The 12,500-nt window shown below is 41.3% G+C and overlaps 1 protein-coding gene across 3 annotated transcripts in view; it reads left to right on the forward strand.

The window, feature by feature from the left end:
• The window catches only part of LOC124398034 (potassium/sodium hyperpolarization-activated cyclic nucleotide-gated channel 1), a 95,655-nt gene that overhangs the window by 1,385 nt on the left and 81,770 nt on the right, over positions 1-12,500 (forward strand). For all 3 annotated transcript variants that reach the window (XM_046868023.1, XM_046868024.1, XM_046868025.1), the window contains exon 2: positions 11,493-11,916. In XM_046868023.1, coding sequence (XP_046723979.1) covers positions 11,493-11,916 — 424 coding nt within the window. The remainder of the gene's footprint in view (positions 1-11,492; positions 11,917-12,500) is intronic.

The following is a 12,500-nucleotide window of genomic DNA, read 5'->3' on the forward strand; positions in this document are numbered from 1 at the left end:
ACACACACAAACACACACACAATCTTAGCAACCCCCAGGTTACAGACGACCATTTTCATTCAATCAACATTTTTTCCCATTTTCTCCATTCTGTACGCCTTAAAGATGTGACAGATCTGACGGATTCCTCACTCGGTCTGACGTTCCTGCGATTTTTTACTCCCAGCTGTAATTCCTCCCTGCAGTCTGAAATCGTTTTACTATTTCACACACAAAATAATGTTATGAGTAAATAATAATCAGTAGAAGGGAGCAGATAGCAGTAGCAGAGGTGCGAGTGTGTGTAGTACAATTTTTGCATCTATTTAGCTAATCTGGTCTGAGAACTAAATTCAAGAGTCTAATGTAATCCGGATGCTCTGTATACAGTTACTACTGAGCTACATACAAAGAAAGCCACGCCCACAAAACAACCTACAGTACAAGTCACATGAGCAGCTCATGCACGTAATTATAGAGGTAAAATGTAAAGATGTAACGTCTGAGCTAGGATTTCCGAATCTTTGCGAGTCTGTAGAAATGGTGAAAGAGAAAAATTTGAGAAAGAATTTGCGTTACGGTATGGTTGCTAGGTAACAGATGCGTAGCCTAACACTAATATATGTGGGTAACAGGGACACGGTGTACTTTTAATTCACACTGTAGGTGTAGATTCAGGAATTGCCCCAGTTCGAGGGTAACACTGATGCGTTCCACTGTACTGAGCCTCAAGTAGTTAACGCTAATCCCGCTAAGCCAGGTGATTTGTGTGTGTGTGTGTGTGTGTGTGTGTGTGTGTGTGTAGGGGTTGGCACTATTTATGAAAGGGTTGTGGAAAATCATTAGAATGGCTTCAGTGTTTAACTAAATGCATACCAGTGTCAGGCCATGTGTCTCACCCCAGACCTTCAGTATGATGCCACGTCTATAGAGACCATCAATATTAGAGAGAAGCGCAGTAGAACAAAGCACTGCATCACAGACAGGAATCTCATCCAGTGAGACTGAATGTCTCCTTTCACCTAAACCACAACTGCACCACCCGCATACATCATCTCTAGCAGAAGCATCGAACTGAACCTCATCAAACCACCCCGGGTTTTTCCCTGCATTTCTTCTGTGCTTTACGGTTTTCCTGTGGATTTGAAATGAAGGTAAATTGTGTGGTTTTGTGGAACAGGAAAGAAAACGCAAAAGTATAAACGGTTCATGAAAAAGCGAAACATCTGTTTTGGTGACCTTTTCTCATCATGTCCAGCTTTTCTTGAAAAGTCCATCTTGTAAATGTCCTTGTAAGTGTAACTGAGACCAAATCAATTTCTTCTCCTATTTTAGTCGTGGAATAAAAAAACAGCGATTAAATCCACATGAATAGATTTGAGCTTGTGCAGTTTGCTACAGATGCTGGTTGCGAGTTCTGACTAGTGAAGCTCTCGGACCATCCAATCGAAGTACGTGAAAATGCAGGAGTAGCCAACTTGCAATCTGATTGGATAAAACAACAGCTTCATTGTCATGTATTTGAAGCTACAGATGCTGTTGATTCTAAAGGCTCAAGGCAGTTTTTGATGACCAACACAGTCTCACCCCACAGCGTCACATATCGACGCTGTGGATGTTGCGTCGGACGGCGTCCACATCCGACGCCGAGGGTACCCCCTTCGCGTCGCTTTTTGACGTAGAGGGACGGGAAACCCTTCGCTTCGCTTTTTGACGCAGATAGACGGAACCCCATTTGCGGGTTACGGTTAGGGTTTGGGTTAGGGTTAGGGTTCGGGTTAGGGTTAGGGTTTGGGTTAGGGTTTGGGTTAGGGTTAGGGTTAGGGCTACGGACATCTTCAGGATTTTTCGAAATGTAAAAATTATTCCTGTACACTTATTATGATAGATAATACTTTATTCAGTGTATAGGACAGCGATCTGCGTTGAAAAGTGTAGCACACGGGCTCTCAACCATCTGCGTCGAAAAGCGAGGCGAGGGGAGGTTCCGTCTCTCGTCAAAAGCGACGCGAAGGGGTACCCTCGGCGTCGGATGTGGACGCCGTCCGACGCAACATCCACAGCGTCGATATGTGACGCTTTGGGGTGAGACTGCCCTGTGATGACACTGGAAAACATAATTGCTGAAATCTGATTGGATAGAAACTACAGAGATCTATTGAATGAAAACAATCAACTATTGGGAATAATTTAATACAAACATGGAATAAATATCTATTCAACCGAAAGACAAAAGTGAATCTGACAGAGTTTACGCCAGTAGAGAAGGTCTTGCTGTCCCTGACGGCCTCCACTGATGCATACAGTATGTAAAACAGAACACCTGAAGGCCGGAGGTACACCAGCAGTGCCGAGTGTACACTTAGTGCTGACAGTGTTGAGGTAACTTGGTGTTGTATTACTACAAGCGTCGGGTTACTGTAGTGAATTAACACACAGAGTTCGTAATGAACGAATATGTTAATAGTTGGCGTAGAACTGTGCCGTTTCAGTTACACTGCATGAGTGGTGTTTAATCGGTGGAATTCCGGTGTTTTTTTCCCAGTGGTCCAGTATAGAATGGTGTTAAATCAGTTCGAGCTGCAGTATTGAGTGAATTTCCACCTCAGTGTTAAAAAACTTTCTACACATTAACACATGCAGTGTGTGTGTGTGTGTGTGTGTGTGTGTGTGTGTGTGTGTTTGTGAATACTGACAGTGTTGATTTAACAGCCTGAGTGGTAATAAACAGTGTTAATGTCTGAAACAGTGTTAAATCAATGCTCGCTGTCTTGAACACACTTTTCGTTTTTTTTTACATTAGTGTTGAAAGTCTGCGGTACTGAACAAACACATGAGCTGAAGAGTGTTAAGTTTAGAATCGTTGTTTAGTGTGTTGAACTCTGTGTAGAATTAACACTTCATTTTTATATCAGTGTTTTTTTTAGATCTTGATGTAGGATTATGAGTTCAGGATCTGTGTATATTCTTTAAAACTAAAGTCGAATCAGTGTTTAATGAGCTGAAATGTTTAATTTAATGGTGTAGAATAAACACTTTGGTGTTGCCTCAGTGTTAAATGATTTCAAGTGTTGAGTTTAATGTTAAGTCGTTTGCACAGAAGTTTAGTGCAAGTGTAGAATTAACACTTATGTGTATGATGGTGTTTGATGGAAAAAATGCGTTGAGTTTAATAGTGTAGAAGTATTATTTCTGTGTTACATCAGTGTTTAATAATTTGAAGTGTTGAATTTAATAGTGTTGAGGCACGGAAGCATAGTGCTAGTGTGGAATTAACACTGAAGTGTTGAATTGATGTTTGATGAGTTAAAGTGTTGAGTTTAATTTTGTAGGATGAAAAATTGTGCATTAAATACGTGTTTGGTGTATTGAAGTGTTTAGTTAAACGATGTAAAATAAACACATGCAGGGGTGTTTGATGAGCTGGAGTGTTCATTTTGCATTTAGTGTTCGATGCAGTGAAATGTTAAATTCAATGCTGCAGAATTAACACGTATGATGTTGAAATGAAGTGTGTTATGAGTGTTAGTGTTTGTTTCTTCGCGATGGTCACGATCTGGACCAGGACGTGGTTTTCTCTGAGGCATTTTGCCACTAGATGTTATAAAGTTGTTAAGTTTGAAGCCGTACTGTCAGCTGTAGCTTCGTGTGCTCATGCGCAGTCGTCTGTAGTTCAGTGTCAAGCCCTCTGAGACAAGGTGAGTTTGGATTAGTCATATAACCTGAGACAGGATGAGCTTAACGACGATGATGATAACACCGTGATGTAACACAACCTTCCGATGAAATACATATCACAATCCCGCTTAGCGACACTTCATTCGTCTGTCAGCTCGTTATTTCTGTCTTATGGACACACACATAATAATTCAGAGGCGTGACACATCAGCTACATCAGCATTTACAGGACCAAAAAGAGCGCTACGATGGACATTACGGTACCATACCATATCACCATCTCACACTGTATCTTCAACAAACTGGTACCACAAAGTTGCAGAAACACAATTGTATCAGATGCCTTTTGAATTTTCCTTTCACTTGAACTCGGAGACTCAAACTTGTGCCAATGCTCCTGTGCACAAAGCCAGCGGATGTTCTTCCGCTCTCGAAGCACACGTGCCTCGAATGACTTGTCACGGCGCTACCGCGTGTCAAACTTCACGTCGAACATCTCTGTCTCAAATTCGCCCAGTTTAATGCCGAATTTCACGTTTGCTCTTTGAACTAACTTGCTGATGAAATTGCAGACGTGGAAACAGACGTGGTCTGAACAGCACCAGTTACACCATTAGTCTCAAAACTTTCTGATAAGACCTCATGTAACAGCAAATGGTGAATAAATGTGGAATGAGATTTAATAAAACACGTATCAATCTTATGGTCAGGTGTCCACAGACCTTTAACCATATAGTGGATATTATATTTGAAGAAGTCTCTTCTACATTCTTCAGAATTCTCCACCGTAACACTGCAGCATCATTGTGTTTATTTAAAGCACCGTGTGTTTAAACGAATGATTCAAGGGTTTGTCATACTGTCACATTGTTCCGTCTCAGGTGACTCTGTTTCCCTCATGCTTTCAACACACTGATCCATCAGACCTACAAACGAGCACGATGACAAAAGACCGACGGAGCGTGTGGAAGCTAACGATGCTGTCATCGACGGCACCGCTAGCCAACGCGCTGCTCTCACGCTATACAAAAGCTCCATCAGAGCTCATAGTGTGTTCAGGCTTTATTAGCATTATATTATTACATTGCCAGGAGAAGTTGGTTTAGAAGTTGGTTTAGAAGTTGTCTGCAGAACTTTAGAACACCAGATGACCTGCATAGTGATCAGAAAACACTGCTATAACCGCTTTAATGAGAACTTTATTTGTGACCATGAGATTGGAATGTGCTTCTATTTAATCTCTATTTGCTGTTAATAAAATCCAATCTTCTGGGAAGATGTTCCACTAGATTTGGTGGATATTATTGGATATCTGTGGTCAGGTACTGAGAGATGTGAGGTGAGGAGGCCTGTGGTGCAGTCAGCGTTCACATACATCAATAGAGTGTATAGCAGGAGATCTTCCACTTCAACCCATGTAAAGTAGATCTTTGGTACTTTCACAGGAGCATTGTCCTGCTGGAACAGGATTGGATTTTTTAGTTCAGTAAAGGAAAAATTTCATGCACATCCTATAGAGTTGTGTGCCTCCAATTTTGTGGTAAAAGTTTGGTGAAGAACTACATCTGGCTGGAAAAGTCAGGTGCAGTCAGTAACGTATGGTGATGACGTGACGCAGAGAACCTTGAGCACCTGGGAGCTACTGTGGTGGTATCTCCCATACATAACACTACCAAAGTTTTTGGTCAGAGACTGGTTTTAAAGCATACAGTTCCAGAAGGTTTTCCATCAAAACTGTGAGATGTTTATGCCCCGTATGCCGCTTGGACACCACAAAGCTCCTCTGAGAACTATGTTTTTATGCCGCGTCATTGCTCCCCTGTGTATCGCTACTGCTTCGTCAGCAGCTTTGAAAGAAAGTGTACTTATATGCAGCGTATTGTTCGTGAAACAAAGTCATTACGTTCTCTTTATCTATTTACAGTTACTTTTGTATGATGTTGTGATAACCTTCAAACGAGAACCCATAAAAAGAAGACAGTGGTGGAAAATTTAGATCTTCACCGAAACTGGAGACTCCTTCCATGCGTCATAACCTAAACTGTTCCATGAAAATGTTGTACAAGACCCTGGAAACCAGCTGTTGCTATAGAAATGGTAATGTAGTTTTATTATAAACCTGGAAAACACCGTCATGGCTGCTGGTCTAGAAAACGAATCAAATCTTTCCTTCGTGTGAGCAGACCGTTTATCGCTGAGGGGCCGTGTGAATAGAAGACAGAAAAGAGCAGCTAGTAAATGAGGAGTAATGACGGCACAGAGCACGTGTCCTTCCTGTGAGGGTTTAAAACACAGACCGAAACGTGATCTCCCGCTATCGCACTTAATACACAGCAGGATTAAAGATTAATGAACGCTTCATAAAATCCATTATTCATCATCTGCAGAAAATCTGTCTTGTTTAAAATTATGTCATATTTATGCCTGTCTGTCTGTCTGTCTGTCTGTCTGTCTGTCTGTCTGTCTGTCTCACTGTTCACCTGTCTCTCTTGCTGCCTGTCTCTCTGCCTGTCTGTCTCTCTATTCAGCTGTCTGTCTCTCTGCCTGTCTCTGTGTTCACCCGTCTGTGTCTTTGTCTGTCTCTTTATTCACCTATCTGTCTCTCTGCCTGTCTCTCTGTTCACCTGCCTGTCTCTTTGTGTTTACCTGTCTGTCTCTCTGTTTACCTGTCTGTCTCTCTATTCAGCTGTCTGTCTCTCTGTCTGTCTCCATGTTCACCTGCCTGTCTCCCTGTCTGTCTCTGTGTTTACCTGTCTGTCTTTCTGCCTGTCTCTCTTTTCACCTGTCTGTCTCTGTCTGTCTCTCTATTCACCTATCTGTCTCTCTGCCTGTCTCTTTGTTCACCTGTCTGTCTTCCTGTCTGTCTCTCTGTGTTTACCTGTCTGTCTTTCTGCCTGTCTCTCTGTTTACCTGTGTGTCTTTCTGCTTGTCTCTCTATTCACCGGTCTGTCTTCCTGTCTGTGTCTCTGTCTGTCTCTCTGTTCAACTGTCTGTCTCTCTGTTTGTCTACCTGTTCCTCTGCCTGCCTGTTTGTAAGTCTGTCTGTCTGCCTGACTGTTCCTCTGTCTGTCTCTCAATCTGCCTGTCGTGACGTTGTTCAGCAGTCTCTTATAAACTGTAAATATAAAACAGGATCAGATTTTACTCGTTAGCTAGTTATTAGCACTGTGGATTATTTTGTATTTTAGTTTTAATATAAAAGCCTACATATAAAATCATGGTATGTTCTCACACTCCTTTTGAAGTATGTTTTATAAATAACGAGACGGACTGTGTGAATTATAAATATGATGCCTGATGGAAACTTTTTCAGCTTTGTGAGAATCTAAAACCTGTTGGAGATTTTTGTCGATTATTTTTCGCAAGAAATCGATTTCGGATCCAATCTCAAGCGTATGAATAAATGACGCTGTTTACGAAGAAAAAAGAGACGCAGAATTTGTATTCAAAATGCTCTTTTTTGCTCATCTTCCATCTTCTCCTCTTCTTCTTCCTCTTTCTCATCCTTTATTTCCTCTTCTTCTTCTTTCTCATCCATCTCCTCTTTCTTCTCGTCCTGTTCCTTAATCTCCTCCTCTTCTCCGTCCTCCTCGCCCTTCTTTTTTTTTTCTCCTCATCCAATTCTTTCATGTTCTCTTTAATCTTTCTCCCCTACTTCCTCTATATATTATCCTTCCCTTCCTTTTCCTTTTTCTCTTTTTTTTTCTCCTCTTGGATCTATTCCTTCTCTTCCCCCTTTTCATTCTCAGCGTCAAACAACATTCGATTTCTAAACCGAGTTTAATGTCTATTTTTAGAGGGCTGCAACTTCTCCTTGCATTATTGATGCTTTTTGGTCTTGTTCGTTCCCTCATTCTTTCTTTCTTTCTCTCTCTCTCTCTCTCTCTCTCTCTCTCTCTCTCTCTCGTTTTTCTTCAAACCCTGGTTCAAAGACATGTCCTAAAGTCTGATGAAGGTCCTTGTCGAATGCGTCTCACTTTTTCCGAAACGATGCCCTCTGGTGCTCTGTAATTAGTCTCGCTCTGTTTTTCCACCTGCAGTGCAGAGCGCTGGCCTGAATTCAGCAACATGGGGTGACGTTGAGGAGCAGCGAACGCACCATCAGGACAATCACATGCACACACAATTAATGCTAATGCACCAAAAATCTCTCTGCCTTGTTCCCTGTGTAAAACAATAATCTCACGACACCTCCGAGTTCTGCACTGTGATTGGTTTGAAGGTGTTGATTTAATTCTCTATAATTGCAGCTTTTAACTGTAAGAATTTCGCAATAAAGAGACGTTTAATTCATATTTATAATAGGAGTCTTAAGTGTCAGCGCTTTTCTCACTGTAACGTTCAGTTTTCTTCAAAACAGAGGAGTTTTCACTCCTTTTCCTCCTCCATTCACCTTCTTCTGACCTCATGCTAAATAAGTCTCATTAAATGATCTGGCAAAAACCTGAACTAGAACCCGGTTGCTGTGTTTCACATGTTAAACATGAAGACACGACAGAGACGATGAGAGAAAAGAGACGTCTGTCCCCTCCCACCTCCCTGTGACCTTCGCTGCTCTTCTGACTTCTTCGATCAGACCGAAAGCCTCAAACATGGCCGACGTCATGAAAAGTACCGGCTGTCAATTAGGGTTTGAGTTTCTGGAGCTCGGTTACAGTCAAGCGCATGTTTTTTACACGCTTCAGCGAGACCGACACGTAACCCAAGCCGAACTCTGCTGCTTCAGCACACCTCCAACATGCAGAAAAGTACCTGAGGTGGATATGAGTGAGAACCAGGATGCCCGGTTTAGTGCGAAGGACGCACAATGATCAGAAACATGATCTGGAGATATTTATAAAGCGAGGCCGAGACGCTTGTGTTTCTCAGAGCGGATCTGTTACGGAGGCACTGCCGGGGTTCTCAGCAGATACCATTCCTGAAAGCATCTATTTTTGTAAAGATGAACGCTCTTATCAGTGACTGGGACATTTCCCTGCGCCTGCTAGCTTTAGCCTGACACATTAGCATAGCTATCAAGCGTGTGTGTGGGTGTGTGTGTTTGTGTGTGTATGAAGGAGGTTAAAAAATCAATATACATTTGAATCTGTGTGTGTGATTTATGAGTTCATGTATATGTAAGGTCTAGCTGACTGCTGAGTGTGTGTATGTGTGTGTGCGTGTGTGTGTGTGTGTGTGTGTGTGTGTGTGTGTGTGTGTGTGTGTGTGTGTGTGTGTGTGTGTGTGTGTGTGTGTTTATCCTTGTGTATACTGTGTATGTTTGCTTGAACTGCAAACCTGGAATCATGTTTCATTCTCCTTTTCCACTTCCTGTATGGCACAACAAAATGTATATATAGTTTATTGTGTGTGTGTGTGTGTGTGTGTGTGTGTGTGTGTGTGTGTGTGTGTGTGTAATTGGTTTATTTATCTCCTGTAACTACAATTTTAACGACTATACATGCTCATTCGTTTATACTGTGCTGTTTGATTATAGTTGGCTGAAAGTTCAGGTGTGAATAGTGGATTGTGATTGGCTGGAAGGAGTTTAAGGTGTGAATAGTGGATTGTGATTGGCTGGAAGGAGTTCAGGTGTGAATAGTGGATTGTGATTGGCTGGAAGGAGTTCAGGTGTGAATAGTGGATTGTGATTGGCTGGAAGGAGTTCAGGTGTGAATAGTGGATTGTGATTGGCTGGAAGGAGTTCAGGTGTGAATAGTGGATTGTGATTGGCTGGAAGGAGTTCAGCTGTAAATAGTGGATTGTGATTGGCTGGAAGGAGTTCAGGTGTGAATAGTGGATTGTGATTGGCTGGAAGGAGTTTAGGTGTGAATAGTGGATTGTGATTGGCTGGAAGGAGTTCAGGTGTGCATAGTGGATTGTGATTGGCTGGAAGGAGTTTAGGTGTGAATAGTGGATTGTGATTGGCTGGCACAAGAACTGGAGAAAAAAGCATTCAAATATGAAATAGAATAAAAAACAGCAACATGTACATGAATATAATCTAAATATAATCCGATAGCACTACTTTATCTCTGGGTGTAATCTGGAGCAGCAGAGTTGTAGATGTGACGAGGTGTATATAAATGAATGGAAATAAAGTGTTATTTTGATCGATTCATTCAGTTTCGTCTGCAAACATCAATAACAGCTTGAAATTCTCAATTATAATGGTTTCCACTTTACCTCCTGTTGTTCTTCACCTCCACATCGTACACCAACATCCTGGAACACCTCACACCTACACCACACTCATATCAAAAGTGCATAATGTACAAACAATACAAGTACAGTATGCACCAATGACAGTCCTGCTTAGGCTTTTGAGAACTTGGTAGCTGTAAAGATTTTGCAGCTTGGAGCATCTTGATAGCTAGCTAATTGTGCTGGTTGTGCTAATTGTGCTAGATAGCTAGGAGGTTTCCAGGACATTATGTTCGGTGACTTGGCATATACAGTATACATAGAACATAATAAACCTTTAAAACCCTTCAGACAGAATTTCTTCCATGATGCAGGGATTACCAGGTGTAACCGAAGGTTAATAAAAGAGCTGCGGGTGAAAATAGAGACTGTCGGACATTTTGTGTTTTGATCTACAGCTCCGGTCTGTCTGTCGGGATTCGGGGATGGAGTGAGAGAGAGAGAGAGAGAGAGAGAGAGAGAGAGAGAGAGAGAGAGAGAGATAAGATTTCTTTATAGAACTGTCACGCACAGGATGAACTCGACTCGCTAATCGCTAATTAATTGTACTACAAATACGCATTAGTTTCATTTTAATAGGTTTTATCATATACTGTGCCCCCCATAATTATTGGCACCTTTATGAATTCATCTGAGGAAAATTTCGTTTGGGAGTTTATATTTTTTAGCAAACCTGGGTGACTTAGAACAGGACTTTCTGTTTCACAGTGGTTTAAAAATAAAGGAACACATCGAGCAAATTCCCAAAGTCTCGCAACACAATAAAGAGCATCAAAATGGGAAGTTAACTGTAAGAAAATAGAGTTCAACCCATTTTCACAATCAGGACAATGATGATGGAAGAAGTTCCAGTTAGTTGGAAGTGTTATGACTCAACCAGGAAGTGGATGTGTGTCTCTAACACTTTAATGCATTGTGAAGACGATGGTTAAAGTGGCATTAAAACATTTTAATAGCTTATTTAAAATATGCTCTTTTCTGAAAGATAATATGAATGCTAATTTAAATAAATATTCAAATAGCATCGCAGTATTGACGTTATATCTGACCGTAACTATGTCTACTATAAAATAATAGCAAATAGGCAAGTATGAAATAAGCAAGAAGTAGTATTAATGTGAGAATTAGAATTTATTTTATTGCGTAGAATTTTGTATATTAAAGTTAGCTAGTTACAGTAAGTCCTGCCATCTAGCTAGTTAGCACAGTTACCTTGTTTGCCATAACTAATTATGTAATTATGAGAATGAAGATAGTAAGAGGCCTAGCCTGTGACATGGGCGCTTTTAAATAGTTATCTTTAGACTTTTTACCAGCTTTTTAAGTTTTTCCTCTAAACTACACAAAATAAAGTAAACTATCCCAAATAGGCCACACCCTCCAAGTTTTTGTGGTAATACTTGGCTGTCAGTGCTAATCCTGGGAACTGTGTAGCTTCAACACGTGACTTTCTCAAGCTCTTTAGCATCTGGTTCAATTTCATCGTGAAGAAAGACTATGAAGTGTGCGAGAAGCTGAGAACATACTCTCATTACTCTCACACTCCCGAGTTTCTTTTCATTAAAAAACCTAGGAAATCATGATTAGCATGTGTAGCGAGAGTGTGTGCGGAGTGAATCTCTGACCAGCTGCTATTTCCATTTCCCTGGCAGGTTCTACTGGGACCTGATCATGCTCATCATGATGATGGGGAACCTGATCATTATCCCCGTGGGAATAACGTTCTTCTCAGAGCAGACCACAACCACTTGGCTGGTGTTTAACGTGGCCTCGGACACTATCTTCCTGGTGGACCTGGTGATGAACTTCCGCACCGGAATCGTTAATGAGGAGAGCTCAGAGATCATCTTGGACCCCAAGGTGATTAAGATGAACTACTTGAAGAGCTGGTTTGTGGTGGATTTTCTCTCCTCCATTCCCGTGGATTATATCTTTCTGATCGTGGAGAAGGGCTTCGACTCAGAGGTGTACAAGACGGCACGGGCGCTGCGCATCGTCCGCTTCACCAAGATCCTCAGCCTGCTGCGTCTGCTCCGCCTCTCACGTCTCATCAGATACATCCACCAATGGGAGGAGGTAAGGTTTTGGCTCTGTCCAATAGAAACGCTCCGTTTAAAAAATACACCAGAAAAGTTATCGGCTAACGATAACAATAACAAAAACAACAGTCGAGTTGCCTGCATGCTAGTCAGATAGTTAGCATGTGGTGTAGATGTATTTATCATGACTGGTTAAATAACGGTTTATCCATTTTAGTTAATTTAATGAGGAAGTTTGTTGAATAGTTTTGCAGTTATATCTACAGATTGTACCTGAATGATCTGTTCAAACCCCAGACGTCAGCGTAGACATCTACATGTTTATCAGGGATTAGCAGGAGAAAAAATCCGGAGAAATCAGAGAGATTTAAAAGAACAACAACGACACTCGGATTATTATTGTGAACGTTACACATGTTCATCGATCTAATCGTCACATTCACGTCGCAGAGCGATGAGGAGGAAGAACTGATCACTTAGACACAGTGAAGTAAACACTCCTATTCACTCATTCACTGGTTCTGTTTTCTCTTTTTCAGTCTCTATTTTTTTATTATAAAATTTTTTACAAAGAAAAGACAGAAAAAAAAATCTTTCAAATAAAACACAAATGAACCCAAA

This window comes from Silurus meridionalis, chromosome 15 (genome assembly GCF_014805685.1).
Source record: "Silurus meridionalis isolate SWU-2019-XX chromosome 15, ASM1480568v1, whole genome shotgun sequence".
Taxonomy (NCBI): Eukaryota; Metazoa; Chordata; class Actinopteri; order Siluriformes; family Siluridae; genus Silurus; species Silurus meridionalis.